Source organism: Brassica rapa, chromosome A07, assembly GCF_000309985.2.
Source record: "Brassica rapa cultivar Chiifu-401-42 chromosome A07, CAAS_Brap_v3.01, whole genome shotgun sequence".
NCBI lineage: Eukaryota > Viridiplantae > Streptophyta > Magnoliopsida > Brassicales > Brassicaceae > Brassica > Brassica rapa.
Window position 1 is genome coordinate 32345 of NC_024801.2, and position 18380 is coordinate 50724.

Here is an 18380-nt window from a genome sequence, read left to right on the forward strand (position 1 = left end):
TAGGCGCTACTAGCTCTGCAAAGAAGAACAGAAGGGATGGGATACCGATAGCTGCTCAGAGTAAAGCTGCAAGCAAACGAAGAATCACCAACCCTCTAAGGAAACGTGTGGCAAGAAGCCCACTTCTGGGACTTAACCAAAGGAGAGTAACACCTGTGCGGGCCTCTACATCTGCGAGGAGGAAGTTGATAGTTGAGAAAGACAAAGAGATACCTTGTGATAAGGGAGGCACTAGCAAGCAACACAAGAAGAGTAGCCGTCCCACTACGGTGTTTATACCGGGAAGTACTAGGGGTGGGGTGGATTTTCGGCCCCATCGAACATCTCTTCCTTAGCCATTCTTAGCTGGAATTGTCAAGGACTTGGGAGCGTCCAGACAATCCGGCGATTGAAGGAGATCCATAAGCATATGGCTCCAAATGTAATGTTTCTTATGGAAACTAAGAATGATGATGAATTTATTAAGAAGAAGCTACATTCCCTGCACTTTTCACATTATTTCTCTATACCACCAGCAGGCTTAAGTGGTGGTCTGTCTCTTTTGTGGAATGATGATACTGATATAACTATTCTCGAATCGTCTCCCAACCTTATTGATACGAGAATTGTATATCAAGGAACCTCCTCTTTCGTCTCCTTTGTGTACGGACCCCCAGCAGCGGAAAACAGAGCTTCCTTCTGGAACAAGTTAAGTACAGTGGGACAAGACAGAGATGAACCATGGCTGATCACCGGGGATTTTAATGACATCCTCAACAATACGGAAAAGATAGGAGGACCGGCTCGACCTGAGGGTTCGTTCACGGCTTTCCGCTCATTTGTGACGCAAAATGGCCTTTGGGACCTTAAACACTCTGGGGAACAACTGTCATGGAGAGGGAATCGGTACATGCATTTTATCCGTTCTCGACTGGATAGGTCTATGAGTAACTGTTCTTGGGCTGAAGCGTTCCCTATGGGCCGATGTCGCTATCTGCGTTTTGAAGGCTCCGATCATAGGCCGCTGTTAACCTACTTTAACGCCAATAAAACCAACAAGAAAGGGCTGTTCCGGTTCAACAGAGCTCTAACGGAACAAGAGGAGGTAACTGAGGTAGTTAACTTAGCCTGGAATGCATCCCCGCTGGATTCTGTTATCTCGAAGTTAAACAATTGTAGGAGAGGCATCATTAAGTGGGCTAAGGAAAAACAAGTGCAGAGTAATCTGGTGATCAAGCAGAACCAGGAAGCTTTAGAGAGAGCCCTATCTAGCCCATCGCCTGATGTGGTTAGGATTGAAAACCTCAATATGGAGCTTCGACAAGCTTATCTGGCCGAAGAACAATTCCGGCAACAAAGAAGTAGGATCCAATGGCTCAAGAAAGGAGATAGAAACACGGGCTTCTTCCACGCAGCAACCAGAACAAGGCGAACCATTAATTCCATCCCCGTTATTGAAGATATGCAAGGAGGAGCTGTGTATGAAGAACAACAAATTGCTAGAGTGATCTCTGATTATTTCACTCAGATTTTTACTTCAAATGGGAATGGATCCTTCACACAGATTCAGGGACTTCTTGCAAGAAAGGTTACGCCAGAGATGAATGGGATGTTGACAACTATACCGAGTGATTCGGAGATTAGAGAAGCGATGAAGTCTATCAATGGGGGGAAGGCGCCAGGGCCGGATGGTTTCTCAGCTACTTTTTATCAGTCTTATTGGCACATAGTGGGCTCTGATGTAGTCAAGGATGTCCGAGACTTCTTCACGACAAGCCATCTGCACCCGCGACAGAATGAGACGCATATCAGACTTATACCGAAGGTTACGGGGCCGAGATCAGTGGCTGAGTACAGACCAATTGCATTGTGCAACACCCACTATAAAATCATCGCCAAAATTCTCACAAGGAGGCTCAAACCGCTACTGCCGCAGCTCATCTCTAAGACACAATCAGCGTTCGTAGCGGGAAGAGCAATCACGGATAACGTTCTTATCACTCATGAAACTCTTCACTTCCTGAGAACCTCTGAAGCAAAAAAGTATTGTTCCATGGCGGTGAAAACCGATATGAGCAAGGCGTATGATAGGATCGAATGGAGTTTTGTAAGAGAAGTGCTCACCCAGCTCGGTTTTGATCCGCTATGGATCTCTTGGATCATGATTTGTATCGAGACAGTATCCTACTCCTTCTTGATTAATGGATCACCGCAAGGATCAGTGAAACCATCTCGCGGGCTAAGGCAAGGCGATCCCCTATCTCCTTATATTTTTATACTCTGCACTGAAGTGTTGGCGGCTTTGTGCGATAAGGGACAAGCTGACGGCTCTCTTCCAGGAGTCCGGGTATGTCGGAACAGTCCACCGATTAACCATTTACTTTTCGCCGACGATACGATGTTCTTCTGTCAATCCAAGGCCTCCTGTGTTTCAATGCTTATGAAGATCCTGAAAGTATATGAGTCGGTTTCTGGCCAGATGATTAACCCACAGAAATCAGCAATCACTTTCTCGGCCAAAACTCCGGCCACTGTCAGAGCAAGGGTCAAGGAAACAATGGATATTTCTTTGGAAGGAGGTATCGGGAAATACTTGGGGCTTCCCGAACAGTTTGGCCGCCGGAAAAGGGACATCTTCGCCTCCATTCTTGACAGAATAAGACAGAAGGCTCATAGCTGGACATCAAGATACTTGTCAGGAGCTGGGAAACAAGTTTTGCTCAAGTCTGTCCTAGCGGCAATGCCCTGTTACGCAATGTCTTGTTTTAAGCTCCCGGTCTCTTTGTGCAAGCAAATACAGTCTCTACTAACTCGCTTCTGGTGGGATGCAATGCCGGACAAGAAAAAGATGTGCTGGGTATCATGGGAGACGATGACACTGCCGAAATACGCTGGGGGCCTCGGGTTTTGAGACATCGAGACTTTCAACGATGCCCTGCTAGCGAAAATAGGATGGAGACTAATTAGAGAACCAATCTCACTGCTGGCGCAAGTCTTGCTTGGGAAATATGCAAAAAACTCCACCTTCTTAGATTGCCCGATGCCCTCTACTGCCTCGCACGGTTGGAGAAGTATCTTGGCCGGAAGAGAGATATTGAGGAAAGGACTGAGTTGGGCGGTGGGGAATGGCGAGACAATTCGCCTTTGGGATGACCCCTGGCTATCTTTCAGTACTCCGTCCAAACCAATAGGGCCGCCGACGAAAGAAAGCCTTGCAATGAAGGTTAGCGACTTGATGTGCCCCCTTACAAATAGATGGGAACTGGAGAAAATCCGAAAGGTCTTACCTCAGTATGAGGAAGCTATTTTAATGTTAAAAACCAGCTCTACACACTCCCATGATACTCTGTTCTGGATCCCGGAAAAGTCAGGGGCATACTCTACAAAAACAGGCTATGGCATTGGCAGAATGGGCACCGGTACTAGCAACTCTGATAGTGATCCAGTCAACTGGCTCAAGCATGTTTGGAATGTTAAAACTGCGCCGAAAATTAAGGATTTTCTCTGGAGGTTATTGAGAAAGGCGATCCCGGTGAGTGCTAATTTAGAAAGAAGAGGCATAGCAAGCTTTAACTGTAAAAAGTGTGATGGACAAGAAGACGATCTCCATGTCTTTCTCAAGTGCCCTCTAGCGGAGCAGGTATGGAGCCTACTCCCGACAACACAAACACCTTCAAGCTCCCTCCTATCAATCGCTGCGATGATAAAACAAGGGAACAGCTTTTGCCCTTTACCACCTGTGGGAGTGACGTCCCCATTATGGCCATGGGCCCTTTGGAATCTGTGGAAGGCAAGAAATACTCTGATGTTTGAAAATAGAGCTTTCACAGCTAAGGAGATTGTGCTGAAGAGTATTAAGGATGCTAAAGAATGGTCTCAGGCTCAATCCATTAATGAGGTGCCAACACCTCGATTTGACTCTCTCAACCCATATCATCAACGATCACCATGTCCGCCACCAACCTTCCAGCCAGGCACTTTAGTCGTTAAAGTAGATGCGGCTTGGGATGCTAAGACTGGTAAATGTGGGGTAGGAGGCATCTATACTGGAGAAATTGCGGGTCTTCCTCCGCTGATCTCGAAAGCTTTTAGTCATGTTTCGTCAGCTATTATGGCGGAAGCCTTTGCTGTTCATCGCGCTGTGTCTAGCGCTGTCTATTCAAACGTCCGATCCTTGGCGGTTCTTTCTGATTCTTTATCCCTGATCAATCTGTTGAAGAAGGGAGAGTATCAACCTGAACTGTTTGGTATCATATTTGATATCTATCATTATGTTCCTCTCTTTGATGTAATTTCCTTTAACTTCATCTCTCGTAGCTTTAATTCCGAAGCAGACTTAGTGGCAAAGTCTGTTCTCGCTGAGTATATAATGAACTCCAGTTTGGGAGTGGAAACTCTAGTCTAAATGAAATGAAATGAAATGCATGTTTGTTCAAAAAAAAAATATATAAGTTGGTGTTAAAAAAAAAAATACATTTTGATATATAACCTCTTTTTTTTTTTTGATCAATGATATATAACCTCTTTAAATATGTAGATTGAGTCGTAGATAAAAATGGAGGGTCAAAGGTCTATAGAAGAAAAAACGTGGATGAGGTGGAGTTTGGTGCGGCTTGTAACTAACTAACATGAATTCTTTAGTTGGCTTTGCAATAATAACTCACGTTACATAAGATGGAGGCGGTAAGGCCAACTCATAATGTAGCATAACATGCCTATACATACATAATAACATTTGACAAAGACAAATTAAAGTTGGGCCAGCTGTAAAATTCAACAGTTACAACAACTTTCATTGACATTGGAAATCATCAAACGTGGATGTCAATGTTAAGCCAGGCTAAACTTAGTAGGTTCCAAATACGGAGGATGTCTAAAAGCATTTGATGAGATACTTAGTCCAGAAACTCTGTTTCTTAATTTTGGAAACATTACCAAATTCCTAATTCAAAATAAATGAGATTCTCTAATAGTAATAAGTCTCTATGTATATATGCCAACTTGGTCCTCGTATTCAGAGCATTTAAATACACATATGTATATCATATAAAGATGGGAACAATGGAGAATAGGAACCATATATATACCTAACTGAAAGAAAGAAAGAAAAAAATGAAGAAAGAAAGCATTTTACTACATAAGAGAGCTCAGAAGTCAAAAAGAAAGGTAGTTACTTACCCTTTTTGCGTGCAAATAGGTAATTAGTTGCTGTTTATATGTATCTGGGTGAAATTGCTATTAGAAAAGCGTTTAATTTATAATATAATCTGTGAGTTTAGAAAAGAGCATCCTCTGTTCTGCAGTCAGACAAATTACCTGACAATCAATAAGATTACAGAGTTACAACACATTATGTACGTTACTTTTTTTTTTTGATCAAACAGTGTGTATATATATGTTACTTAAATCCAAAATTTGAAAGAAGATAAAATATACATAGTATTTAATTAATGGAAAAAAAAGATCCACAATTTTTATGCCCCACGGCTCTCTTGTTTTTACTTTGGCCACCTAATTCGCATCCGCCAACACTATCCCATCATCTGCGCCTGTCTGTATTAGAGAGTTTATTTCTTTCAAAGCCTTCTAAAACCTAATTCAAAGGACCTTCAAAGTCTCTCTCTCTTTTTTTTTTGTTTTACTCCAAAAGAAAGGCAAAAGCTGCATGTAACCTTTTGGAGATATTTGGATATGAAATTTCAGATCTATGCGAAAGTTCCTTTAGGCCTTTTTTTTTTAATCTCTTCTGCTCATATGTCGAATTACCTTTTTGTCCATAGAGAGTTATGGCTCCTATATAAATATGTACTATCATCATTCTCTTAAAACTCTCACAATACGATACTTTTAGTAGGAGATCGTAGATCCGGGATGGAGAGAGAATGCGGGTCGAAGAAGACCTTGTTCAGCGAAGATGAGCTGCAAAAGATTAGTGGGGTCATTGTGGGAGATGATTACGTGGAGGTGATGTGTGGCTGCACGAGCCACCGTTACGGAGACGCCATTGCTAGGCTTAGGGTTTTCTCAGATGGAGACCTCCAAATCACTTGCCAATGCACTCCCGCTTGCCATGAAGGTCTCTTCTTCTTTTGATGCTTTTAGCTTAATGCATGTTACATGTGAACATTGCTTTCTTGATGATGCATATGTTTCATATATGCGCCAGGAATGATCTGCCCTAATATTTTTTTATATACCGTATCTCCCCGCTTCAGTTCAACTTTTTTTTTTGCGAAAAGTGATCGATCATCTTGACAGATTTGATTTTATGATCATCGTAGACAAGTTATCGCCTGCTGCCTTTGAGAAGCATTCTGAGAGAGAAACCTCTAGAAACTGGAGGAACAACGTGTGGGTGTTCATTGAGGGAGACAAAGTTCCGCTTTCAAAGACAGTGCTGCTCAGATACTACAACCAAACATTGAAGAATAACTCCAACGGATCCAAAGTGACTCATCGGGATGAGTTTGTTGGATGCAGTAGATGTGGGAAGGAGAGGAGGTTCAGGTTGAGGAGCAGAGGGGAATGCCGGAAGCACCATGATGCCTTGGCTGAGCCCAATTGGAAGTGCTGCGATTACCCATATCACAAGTGGGACTTTGTTGTTTATATGATGTATAATAGAGAATGATTAACTGAAATGGTGGTTGTGCAGGATTACATGTGACGAGGAGGAAGAGAGAGTGAGCAGGAAAGTTTACAAAGGTTGCACTCGTTCTCCGTCTTGCAAAGGCTGCACTTCCTGTGTCTGCTTCGGCTGCAACCTCTGCCGTTTCGCAGATTGTAACTGCCAGACTTGCCTGGACTTCATCACCAACACCAAACCCATTTGACTTCATTTTTTTACTTGAAAATTATTCAGCAAAAACCTTTTTGTAATTCTTGAATGATGGCTGCTGGATGCGCCTTTTAATTATATAGCTTTGTTTTTGTGGTAACTGGAGAAACCGTGTAGGATTCAAAAACAAACAGAAAGAGTTGTGATTTGAAATGAAAGCAAAAAAAAGTACATGCCTCTTAAAACCACTTTCAGAGATGGAAAACACAAAACCAACAAGAGACAAGCAGTGAACGTTAAAGAGTATGCAAAGTCTTCTCAAAATCTCTATGTAATTACGAACTAGCAGAGCCAAGAAGGAGAGAAAGGTCAGTCAAGCATGGTGGAAAGAGATGTAGTAACTAATGCTGAACAAGGAACTGATTTGAACAAAAAAAAAAAACTGGTATCGAGACCATACAATTAGAATGATCCAAAGCATATCAAAATGCTAAAATCTTGATATGTTTCAATTATGAAACGCAAAACAGCTAAGAATCATCATCAATTGGAGACATGATTAGGAAGGGGATCTCAAAAGTGTTTGATGCATCGTAGCAGCATATATATTATTTTAAAAGAAAGCAAACAAAGACTGTCAAGAAGTAATTTTGGTGGCCTTGTTTGATACAAGACCAGCACGAGAAGGAGAGCTGTCTTGTCTTTTCCGGGTGATAAATTCATTGCGCAGGCTTCTGCAAAAGATGAGTCAAAATTTTGTAAAGGAGGAAAGCCAAAGCCACTTTGTTTTGTTTGTTTTGTAAAGGAGGAAGAGAAAGCAATTACGTCGTCGGTGAAGAGTTTGTAACCACTGTAGAAGAGCAATCCCCAGCCAGAGAGCGAAATAAGCACAAACTGCAGATTTGGTTTTCGTCAGAAAGGAATCTATAAAAACACACACAGAGAAGAGAGGAGAAATGAAAGGTACATGCTCCTCTTTCCAGTTTCCTGGATTCGTGGGCTGTTTCCAGAAGTCAACCTTGGTAGATCCATGGTGATCTGCAAACATTCAATCATTCAATCAATCAATCAATCAAATGGACTTGGCAAACATTTCTCCACCATCTCATCTGATCTAATAGGTGGAGGAATATGACAAAAGAAATTACGAACCCCAATCATTACATCTAAGCAAATATGAAAGAAGAAAGTACCAGCGGCGCCGGCGAGACCGCGACGCTGACAAACAGAGGCGGGCACACGTGCAGATGGAATCTGAGCTAGGCTCATTGCTCGGCGAGCCAAGGACGCCATCGATTTCTGATTTAGGCTTCGAGAGAGAAGCTTCCTTCGCGAGTTTCAGGAGAGATTAGATTCTACAAGAGAAAAGAGGCCAGTTTATAAAAAACAAAAACAGCGTCGTTTTGGTCAGGTGAAACCCTCCTTTTTCGGCCAGAGGTTACAGAGAAGAGATCCTCCTTGCTTCAGTGGAAACCATGTAATTATGTTTGTAATAAGCTAGACACGTATCACATAAATGTAAATGGCATCAAGCTAATTAAATCTGGAACCAGTAAAACTCTTGCCCTTATTTGTCAAAGATAATAATGTTCTACTAATCTTTATTATGCTCTCAAAATAATACCAACTTTTACGAATACAAAATATAGCCTACGAAACCTAGATAAAAAGCTTTTGACTCAGTGAAGCTCGGGAGTGGAATGAAGCTCAACAATCTCTCCCTTCTCCACCTCTAGTACAGAGCGATCGACTACCTCCTTCCCCTGCGAATACCTTTGAACTCCAATGCTTCACCGATGCAGCTTGGAACGCGACGATTATCAAGGCGGGCTGCGGTTGGTATATTGTGAACTGTGAAAATGATGTGATTTTGCAGGGAACCCGTGTTTTTGAACACGTCTCGGCTCCCTTGATGGCTGAAGCCTTAGCCGTCCGGTCAGCTCTTCTCCACGCGATCGACGTTGGAATCTCCTCACTCTGCATCAAGTCAGATTGTCAGGCACTTATCAGTGCCCTCTCCTCGACGTGCTACTCGGCTGGTATCTTCGGAATCATTCGGGACATCGAGACGTTATCCTCTAGCTTTTCGCAAATTTCCTTTAGTTTCATTTCGAGATCTGTAAACTCTAAGGCTGACTCTTTGGCCAAGTCTGCTTTGTACTCTGTTTCACCCAACTGATTTGGTTGGAGTTTAATCTATTTGGTGTTCAAAAAAAAAAAAAAAAAAAAAAAAAAAAAAGCTTTTGACTCAGTAGAATGAAACCAAAGCCTAGTCTTGAACAAGTTTGTTATACAAAGTCTTTTTTGTGTTGAATCATAAGGCAGCACTTTAAGCTCCTCTCCTGCATCTGCTTGCATCCAAAACTTATGAGATCAGAGAAATAGAAGAAATGAAACGTGCAATATCAGTTCTGAGAGATTTTCATGCACACATAAAATATTTGTACCTCTAACTCAGATATCATTCTCAGAAGATCATGGCACTGCTCCAGCATTAGCTTCTCTTGTGCCACCACTTCAGCAAGTTGAGAGGCAAGTGGAACGATATCCTCTATCTGCTAACGGAAATTCGTTAAGTTACTAAACCATGCCTACTTAGATGTCACCTTTTTTTTTCTCTCTGCATCGAAATAGAAATAACGTACCGTGGGAGCAAAACTATTCACAGTAGAAATGATACCATCAGAGACTGCTTCTCCTTTCTGAAATATAGTGACAGCAGATTCTATCTTCACCTGAAAACATTTAGGTGTTAGTGCCAAAAAAAAAAAAAAGAAGAAGAAGCCTAATTAGGAGATGAGCATGATCTAATTTACCTTTGCACCTTCCCTTAGGGGAACCCTGGAAAGAAGAGAATGCAGGGCTTGTGTGGTCATGGAAATAGATGAAAAGTGTTGTCTTCCCATGTCCTCCCATGCCTCAAGATGCTTATCCTATTTCAGATATATATATATATATATATATTTCTTATCAATCAGATATGCTTCAAAGAGACCAGCAAGATAATCTCTACGGATACGTACTTGAGAAACAAGGAGATGAGCCAGCTTCATTTCCAACTGTTTCTTTTGCAGATTAATTCTCTCTTGTAGAACCAAATTTTGTAATTTGGTAAGAGCATCACATGCAGATAGTAACTGTTTCTGCAAAGGTTTATGAGTAGAAGTGATGATGACTGTATTTGTTTGTAGAGAGTAGAAAGACTGACATTACCTTTGCTCGGGAGGCTACATTATTGTTTGCAGCCGATGCCCTAGCATTGACAAACCTCCACTGAACCAACCGATTGTTCATAAGCTTCAGCTGATGAGAAGCCTCTGTCTTTGGTTTTAATGGGGAAGAGATGGGAGAGGACTTGTTCTTGCTCCTCCTGAAGAAATCCAAACCAAGGTTGAATAGTTTACCAACGCCTTTGCCTCTTGGAGGCTTGAGGTTTGAACTTGGATATATGCTCGAGGCCTGATGAGCTTCCAATGATCTTCCTGGTGACAGCGCCCACTGAGACATTGAACTGCCATACCTAGCCGCTGAATTAGTCCTACTCTCGATGCCCCCCCGAAAGCTCTGGGAACCTTGTTGTAACCTCGTGTTGTTGGTGGTGCACCCTTTGCTTGCATCATGCAGATATTTAGAAGAGACTTTGATACCAGGTTTATGGCTCCTGGATAATGAACGACTTGTGCTAAGAGTTGTTGAAGCAAAGGACACATCACTCAACTCTGAATCAGATTCATCATTATAATAGAGTAGAGAGGAGCGAGAGTTTCTCCTTGATGATGATGATCTGTGCAATGCACATTCGTCAACGGAAAATCTGCCAGGAAGTATGACATTATCCTCATCATCGATCCGCCTACGATTTTCTTTTGTGTCAACTTCAAGACCATTACTTTGATTTGGGATCCCATCTGACATCCGATCATGCTTTCTCAAACCGAGATGGACGTTGTTGGCAGATGAATTGGAAGTGGAGTTTCTGCGGATAGGAGAAGAAGATGATGTCGGAGAGAGGAAACGTGAACTAACCACGCGGGACTTTCCTCTGCTTGTTGTTTTCAGGGAAACATTTTCATGCTCACAACTCTTCATTGTTACTCTGAGAGCTTCCTCTATGAGAGAGAGAGAGAAGTAGGGAAGATTTTAAATCTTACTAGAATTACAGAGAATCTTTTTTTGTAACTTTCAAAAAAAAATGGCGGCTCAATCATAAGTTGGTTCGGTTCCCACTATGGTCGCCAATATTATAGGGTTTGTTATTATTCAGTTAAACTTATTCTTTGAAGCAAAGATTTTTTTTTCTTTCATTTTTGTCTTCTCGTAAGGAAATATTATTGTATACAAACAGAGAATAAGTGATGCTTCACTGAATTTGAATTATCAACATTCACAACATATAGAAAGTGATTGGTGTCTGTCTGAGCATACAAAACACTTGCAAGTGTCTCTGTAACCAAATGTGGGAGGTATGGCTGTCTAGAAGATGGAAGTAAATCTAGCCAAACACTAAAGTATCAATGAAAATTGCATTGTTTCATAAAAAAGGTGAACAGCTCCATTGTCGATGAAACGAGCATCCACATTGGCATAGCCCAATCCCAGAATATGCCACAATGCCTCTAGTGCCTCTGTGTTTCTCGATTGAGGATATTTGATTGCCCTTTCTTTTTTTTTTGGCAGCGCAAGTGAATCTGTATATTATTTTTCTTAATTCTTTAGAATCTAAAAGAAGATGAAGGTTTTTTTTCTAGCATGGAACATGTCAGACAATAAGCCTATTGTTAATAAGGTTATCTTTTGTATACACGCTACTAGTCCCGGAGAGAACCGGGAAGTCGCTGGAGCAATAGAGTTTATGTTTCAGGGTTGGCTGGAAAGGAGCGGTCAAGTTGAGCTTGGAGATTATGAGCGTCTTGTGCTCAAGGGTCAAGAGTCTTGACTTTTGAGAACAGATTTGGACATTGTTAAACCAGAAGAGGCAGAACATAAAATATACTCTGTTCTGTTCTCTTGTTTTTTTTTTTTTAAACATAAATATATCTCAAGAAGTCCAAAGCCAAAACAAGAGTTTCTATGGCGGTGAAAACTGACATGAGCAAAGCCTATGAAAGGCTCGAATGGGGCTTCATTCGAAGAGTGCTTTTGCGACTGGGGTTCCACGCAAAATGGGTAAATCTGATCATGGCTTGCATCACATCTGTTACCTACGCCTTCCTCATTAACGGCTCGCCTAGAGGAAGAGTTAAACCGAGTAGGGGAATCCGCCAAGGAGACCCACTTTCACCTTACATTTTCATCATGTGTAGTGAAGTTCTCTCGGGGCTGTGTAACAATGCGCAAGCAGATGGGAGTATGGAGGGGATTAGAGTGGCCAGGGGATGTCCTCAGATTAATCACCTCCTCTTTGCCGATGATACGATGTTTTTCATCAAGGCAAATGAAGAAAGCAGCTCGGCTTTAGTCTCTATCTTGAAGCAGTATGAGCTTGCATCGGGCCAGACTATTAACCCCAACAAATCGACTGTCACGTTCTCCGCCAAAGCACCTGCCTCCTTGAAGAACGCCATCAAAAACAAAATGCAAATACAGAAGGAAGGGGGTATTGGGAAGTACCTTGGACTGCCCGAACATTTTGGTAGGCGGAAAAAAGATCTCTTTACCGCTATTGTGGAGCGAATAAAGCAAAAGGCCAAGAGCTGGTCGAACAGATACTTGTCTACGGCTGGTAAACTCACGATGCTGAAGAGTGTACTCACACCGATCCCATCTCATGCAATGACTTGCTTTAAACTCCCGGTATCTCTTTGTAAAAGAATACAGTCTTCGTTTACGCGATTCTGGTGGGACAGCAACGACGGAATCCGGAAAATGGCTTGGGTCTCATGGTCAACAATGACAAAACATGCGTCCGAGGGGGGTCTAGGGTGGTTCCGTGACGTCCAATGTTACAACGACGCGTTCCTGGCTTAGCTGAGTTGGAGAGTCTTAAATCACCCAGAAAGCCTCATGTGTCGAATCCTTCTTGGCAAGTACTGCTCCACTGAGAGTTTTTTGAAGGTGGAGAACAGAACAAATGAATCACATGGTTGGCGTGGAGTCCTTATAGGATGTGACCTGATCAGAGCTAACACTGGTTGGACAGTGGGAGATGGAAAGTCAATAGAAGTGTGGAACGAGCCCTGGCTGGATAACTCGACTCAGCTGCGGCCTACTGGACCTGCCCCTGAGCATCTTACACAACTGAAGGTTTCAGAACTGATTGATCCAAACAGCCAGGATTGGAACAGGGCAAAGATCCAATCCATCATCCCACAATATGAGGAGCTGATCCTAAAAATCAAACTGAGCAAGATGGGGGTCGTGGATAAACTTATTTGGCTCAAAACCAACTCAGGTGAATACACTACTAAATCTGGTTACTGGACAGCCTATGAGATGACGAGAAGGGATGAAGAACAACACCACCAAGCAGATTTTGATTGGAACAAGGGAGTATGGAAATTAAATGTGGCGCCGAAGATCAAACTCTTCCTCTGGAAGACGTTCCAAGGAGCATTACCGGTCGGAGAAAGATTAATATCAAGGAACAATGTAGGCGATACTAAATGTACGAGGTGCGGCCTCACTGAATCTATCCATCATCTACTTTTTCAATGTGAGTTTGCTCAAAGGGTATGGGCTTTGGCTCCAATTAACCCAAATGTTGAGGGTAGCGGATTGATAGACTTTCCTGTGAACTGGACGAACCTGATGGGACTGACTTGCCTCCCCCCGATCGGTCTCTCAGCAGAGGTGCTCATTCCATGGCTATTATGGTCACTCTGGATCGCACGCAACAATCTCTTGTTCAACAAGAAAACAGCGGCACCGGAGGATATTATTTCAAGAGCCGTCGGCTCTGCTAGGGAATGGTTAAATGCCCAGGAACCAGCAGAACTATCTCCTCGAAGCAGACCTATAGTCGAAAGACCAATTGACAACTGTCACAGATTACAATCAGATGCAGCATGGAGAGAAGATACTGGCATTGCAGGCCTCGGTTGGACCATCAAGAAGAATACAGAGCGAGCTTCCTTTGGTTCTCACTGTTATTTTGTAGCGTCCCCTATGGTGGCAGAAGCTCTAGCGCTACGCGAAGCGATCTTCAAAAGCAAAGAGTTGGGGATCCAACGACTCAGGTGTGAGACAGATTCGTTACAGCTAGTCAAAGCTATTACAGCAAAGAAGCCGCCTCCGGATATCTATGGCATTGTGTCTGATATTATTAGCTTAATTTCTGAGTTTGAGTTGATTCAGTTCAGGTGGATCCCTCGGGAACAAAACAAAGATGCTGATGTCTTGGCAAAGCAAGCTTTGTTGCTTGAAACCAATGTAATGAACCCCACCCTTAGGGGCTTTTAAAGTTTGAATGAAAAGTTGGTGTTACAAAAAAAAAACACAACTTATATTAATGCAACGGAGAGAGTTAGGTGATAGTCATAGAGACTTCACCATCTACAAGACCCTGTTTTGTTAAGAGATCAGCAGCATAGTTCTTATCTCTAGGAATCCAGTTAAAGGAAATAAACTCAAAGTGAAATGAAAGATCAACAATGCCGGAAATGATCAGCAGCAGAGTTCTCTTGTTTTAAATTCAAAGAAAACAAGACAGATTTTGCAAGTGCGGTTGATGGTGTACAGGCCCATGCATATTCCAGAAAGATAAGTGCTCTGGGATTATTATTTTCCCCTTGTAATACTCGGAGACAATACAGACCTTTGTGGTCACTTCATGTTTCACAACCTCACCCTAACATTCACATAGTTAAAAACAGTTTCCAGAGACATCTCCGCACATTTTCACTAGACATATCAACTCTGACTAATTCACTATCAAACAACACCATCATTTTGCTTTTACTAAAATAAAAACACAACATGACTACCCTTGTGTCTACTTTATTACTTACAAAAGTAGGATTCGAAGAGCAAAGATACTTTATCGATCTAACACTTCAAAGCTCGTAACCTGGGAACCTGGCCTGCGACGGGTCGACCATGTCAAGGAAGAGATAGGCCATCTTTCCAACGTACGCCTTCAAACAAGGAATAAGGACTATCACCTCCGTGCATTTCTCCTTTTGAGAGTAGCTTGTGGCCTCTGTCAAGCAGAAAGCTGGCGAAGGCTTTTGCCCGGTGGAGATACTCGTTCCGTCCAGTAGCTCTGTAAAAGGAGAGAAAAACATATGCATTGCCACTGATCCCATGACAGATCCCCACCCGCTTGAGCAATCCACGGTTCCAAACCACCTCTGCTGCAGCTTCACCAGCCTCCAGAAACTCTCTCCCCAAAAACCTGTGTTTCATTTTCATATCCCAGAGATCAATGATGGTCTAGAAAGCATTAAAAGGAATCATCAGCTCAGCTGCCTTCACAAGGGTGAGGGCAATCCCAGGAGCTCCATGACACCAATGCACAAGAAGATCTCTTCTCCTATCCTCTTCGCTAGCAGGGTAGTTCCACTTGGAAACCGATTATTGATCAAATACTTAAGGGTTCCCTTCACATCCTCTGCCTCGTCTGGCTTCAGCTGAACATCCATCAAGACATGCATAATACCAGCAAGCCCATGTGCTGTGCCCCAGTACCTTTGGCCATACCATTCAAACATAAGGGGCGATTTTTCATTCTTAGTCATTGATCTACTTTCCTTGATAATCTCCTCAGTAACTTGGTGCTGCACACTTATTCTTTGTCAGAAAGATATTATAATATTAGTGATGGGCTTAACTCACATCCAAAAGTTAGCTCAAGAGTTGAAGATTGCCCATACACATATATTGCCCAAGGAATATTATTATTCCCGATGTGGGACATCTAATAGCCCCTCTCGAGATATGGGTGGGAAACGGTCCAATGGAAACAGCTCAAGCCCAACATCTCGGACATACCACAACAAGATGGGTCATTTGTAGAGGCTACATAGGTAGGAAACTGTTTATATAGGAAATCATCTGCTGGGCTTTCACCATAGGCTATGATATCATATTAGTGATGGGCCTAACTCACACCCAAAAGCTAACTCAAGAGTGGAGGATTGCCCATACACATATATTGCCCAAGGAACATTATTATTCCTGATGTGGGACATCTAATATATAGTGACAAAAAAAAGGCGACGTATCAAAATCTTTAACATCCTAAGCATTACTTACAATGGTAGTTGAAGACAAAGTTTCTGCACCAACATATTTGTTCACAAAGAGACAAGCCCATAGATAACCAACTATTCCGTATAGCAGCTCGTTAGCGATATAGCTAGATAGTCTAATCTGTTTTTTGAAAAGCTCGATTCAGTAAAAAAAAGGAAAATGGAGAAAGAACAAAGTGGAGAAGCAAAACTGACGGAATTGTGACAAATAGTAATTTAGCAACTCTTGGTCACCAGAACGCTTGGCGGCAGCAGTGCCGAGAGCACATACACCAGCTCGGCCACATATGAAAGTGATATCCCTAGCAAGTAAGGAAAAAGAGGGTACCGACCGAGAGGAGGCAGAAGCAGCATCACAAGACAAGCTTTGAGGATTTGCAAGAAGAGGGAAAGGTCGTTAGGGTTGGCAGTGACCTGATAAGCTCTAAAGAGCAAAAAGGCAGCTCCAAGTGTTCCCGAGTAAAGAGGGAAGTCCTGAACAAGCTGACCAGTAAAACCCCAAGTCTCCATCACAACCTGAGAAACAGATCAAAAGGCCTAATGGATTCTATAGAAGAAGAATTAAGAAGAAAGAAAAGAAAAAGACGATATCTTTGGCATGTACAGTTTCTTTAAGACCCAAGGCAGAGCGTTGGAGGTTCTGGGAAAGAAAGGAGTAGGGCATAGCAAGAAGATTCATGAGCGAATCTCCTTCTTCCGCTACACTTTGCGAAAGGTCAGGCATCAGATTATCGAAAAACCGATCCGTCATTTTTTAGGAGAGTTAGCTCGAAATCAAATGAATGATTAGCTTCCTACAAGTACAAGGTAAAGACGGACAAAACAAAAACGGCATATGTAATAACCCTCACGAGCCAATAAATTTTTGGTAGAGAAAAATCCCGCTCAACCAGTTTTTAGTTGGTTCGACCATGATTAATAAAAATAAAAATCGACCCGGTAGATTAATTTCTCGACGGGACTGTCTTGTGGTCGAAAGACCTTCACTTGATAGTTTGGCCGAGTCTTAAATATTTTGGTCGGATTTTTATTAAGCTGGACGAGACTTTCCGGGAACAAGACGAGAGACAAAGACAAGGAATATTTGGTTGAAAAATTATTTAAATGATCGACCAGCTGCCTAATTAATTTTGGACCAGACTCATGTATTCCACCAGCTTGTTTGCTCAGTATTTAATCACATGACTTGCACCTGTCTGCTTACCTAGCTTCTTCAGTATCTGGCACATGACAATCACAAGCTGCCTGTGTGCTTGTTTCCTTACTCTTTGATTAATTTTGATTGGCTGGAGACTGCTTCATGGGAAGGAAAGGACAGTGTGCTGCAGATGATAAAGCAGGTTGCCAACTGTCTGCTCTCAGCCAAGCTTTGTTATGAGCTAAACCCTCAGGTGAAGCAACCACAGCTTGTATTTAACCCTCCTCCAGCTGCTTCCCACGTTCAGAACCCTGCAGAAAAACCTAGAGAATTTCAGTGAGAAAGAGAGAAAGAAGAACAGAAAACTCAGTGAGAAAAATCAAGAAAAAAATTGGTGGTGACCTAATATTCAACCTTAGCTCAGTTTGGTTCTTGAGAAAGATCAGAAGGTGAGATTTTTAAATAAAACCCTAGACCTAGTTGAGTTCAGATCATGATCAGACCTTGATCTTTCTCTTTGATCAGTCCAGCCACAAGCTTACCTTGGAGAAGAGGATCAGCTGAGGCCATCTAGTCCTTTGGTTTGTCTTGGTAAGCTTTGGTCTCCTAGCCTCAGTCAGTATCTGATCAGAACAGTTCATGGCTACCTTAGATCTTGGTCGGATCAGTTGTATAAGTTATGATACAGTTCAGGTCTAGTTTAGTTTCGGTTTGAATCCATCTCCTAAAACAGTTTGCTAAGCTGTTATGGATTGATTGGAGAAACGAAACTAAACTCAGTCTGATCTTGTCTTGAACTGTTGTTAACTGAATAGAACTGAACTGATCTGATCTGGTATGAAAGGAACCGAGCTTGAACTGATTTGATTTAAGTTGTTTAGCTTGAACCGAACTGTCGGATTGTTGATGTTCTGAACCCAACCTTACCCTGTTTTGATCAGCTAAGGTGTGGAGCTTTGCTAGTCCCATCTTATCCATTCAGTCTCTTGGTAAGCCACAATCAAGTGAGTCAGATGAGTTGTTGAGTTAACCATAGTAACCGATCAGAACCTTGTCCATTCTCAGGTCCATTCAGCTTTGTTCAAGAGGAACTCAAGTATTGTCCAAGCCAGTTTCAAAACTGTTCTTTAGGTGAGTCTAGACAGATGTTGAGATAGATCATGAATGAGTCCTTGATTAAGTTAGTAAAGTGTCTGAATATTTAAGAATGGTGTTGTGTTTACTCATGCTAAACACTTACACTTAAAGAATAATTTTAAAGTGAGGTTAATCCTAATCTTAGTACTTGTTCTCAAGT

The 18380-nt window shown here is 42.2% G+C and overlaps 4 protein-coding genes across 5 annotated transcripts; 1 reads left to right on the forward strand and 3 right to left on the reverse strand.

Moving 5' to 3' along the window:
• Window positions 1–5042: 5042 nt before the first annotated feature.
• On the forward strand, window positions 5043–7002 carry LOC103828142 (protein ULTRAPETALA 2). Its single transcript, XM_018652746.2, has 4 exons — window positions 5043–5145; window positions 5834–6055; window positions 6261–6570; window positions 6635–7002. The coding sequence occupies exons 2-4, from the start codon at window positions 5851–5853 to the stop codon at window positions 6810–6812; spliced, it is 693 nt and encodes a 230-aa protein (XP_018508262.1). The 5' UTR covers window positions 5043–5145; window positions 5834–5850; the 3' UTR covers window positions 6813–7002.
• Window positions 7003–7162: 160 nt separating this feature from the next.
• On the reverse strand, window positions 7163–8250 carry LOC103855486. Of its 2 annotated transcripts, XM_009132475.3 has the most exons (4): window positions 7951–8217; window positions 7725–7795; window positions 7583–7651; window positions 7191–7491 (listed from the first exon to the last, which is right to left on the reverse strand). In XM_009132475.3, exons 1-4 carry the CDS (start codon window positions 8048–8050, stop codon window positions 7477–7479), a joined length of 255 nt encoding a protein of 84 aa, XP_009130723.1. In that variant the 5' UTR covers window positions 8051–8217; the 3' UTR covers window positions 7191–7476. The 2 variants fall into 2 exon arrangements, with proteins under 2 accessions (XP_033131218.1, XP_009130723.1); XM_033275327.1 differs by having other exon boundaries at window positions 7163–7491; window positions 7583–7795; window positions 7951–8250.
• A 228-nt stretch (window positions 8251–8478) lies between these two features.
• LOC103828144 (QWRF motif-containing protein 3) lies at window positions 8479–10897 on the reverse strand. The gene is made up of 6 exons (XM_033275326.1): window positions 9971–10897; window positions 9781–9900; window positions 9574–9690; window positions 9403–9492; window positions 9205–9312; window positions 8479–9105 (listed from the first exon to the last, which is right to left on the reverse strand). Exons 1-6 carry the CDS (start codon window positions 10844–10846, stop codon window positions 9046–9048), a joined length of 1371 nt encoding a protein of 456 aa, XP_033131217.1. The 5' UTR covers window positions 10847–10897; the 3' UTR covers window positions 8479–9045.
• A 3290-nt stretch (window positions 10898–14187) lies between these two features.
• LOC103828243 (lanC-like protein GCL2) lies at window positions 14188–16696 on the reverse strand. Its single transcript, XM_033275329.1, is given in 8 exon segments — window positions 14188–14823; window positions 14825–15089; window positions 15156–15255; window positions 15258–15471; window positions 15950–16247; window positions 16278–16303; window positions 16306–16461; window positions 16550–16696. Coding segments are annotated over 8 exon segments (1281 nt in total). The 3' UTR covers window positions 14188–14748.
• Window positions 16697–18380: the final 1684 nt, after the last annotated feature.

Coding starts and splice junctions, on each gene's coding strand:
- LOC103828144 (XM_033275326.1), bottom strand. CDS start 10,846: ATGAAGAGTTGTGAGCATGAAAATGTTTCCCTGAAAACAACAAGCAGA. Junction 9,901..9,970: donor ATGTAGCCTCCCGAGCAAAG/GTAATGTCAGTC, acceptor AAACCTTTGCAG/AAACAGTTACTATCTGCATG. Junction 9,493..9,573: donor CCCTAAGGGAAGGTGCAAAG/GTAAATTAGATC, acceptor AAATGTTTTCAG/GTGAAGATAGAATCTGCTGT.
- LOC103855486 (XM_033275327.1), bottom strand. CDS start 8,050: ATGGCGTCCTTGGCTCGCCGAGCAATGAGCCTAGCTCAGATTCCATCT. Junction 7,796..7,950: donor CGGTCTCGCCGGCGCCGCTG/GTACTTTCTTCT, acceptor GAATGTTTGCAG/ATCACCATGGATCTACCAAG. Junction 7,492..7,582: donor ACAAACTCTTCACCGACGAC/GTAATTGCTTTC, acceptor CATCTTTTGCAG/AAGCCTGCGCAATGAATTTA.
- LOC103828142 (XM_018652746.2), top strand. CDS start 5,851: ATGGAGAGAGAATGCGGGTCGAAGAAGACCTTGTTCAGCGAAGATGAG. Junction 6,056..6,260: donor CACTCCCGCTTGCCATGAAG/GTCTCTTCTTCT, acceptor TGATCATCGTAG/ACAAGTTATCGCCTGCTGCC. Junction 6,571..6,634: donor TGCGATTACCCATATCACAA/GTGGGACTTTGT, acceptor GTGGTTGTGCAG/GATTACATGTGACGAGGAGG.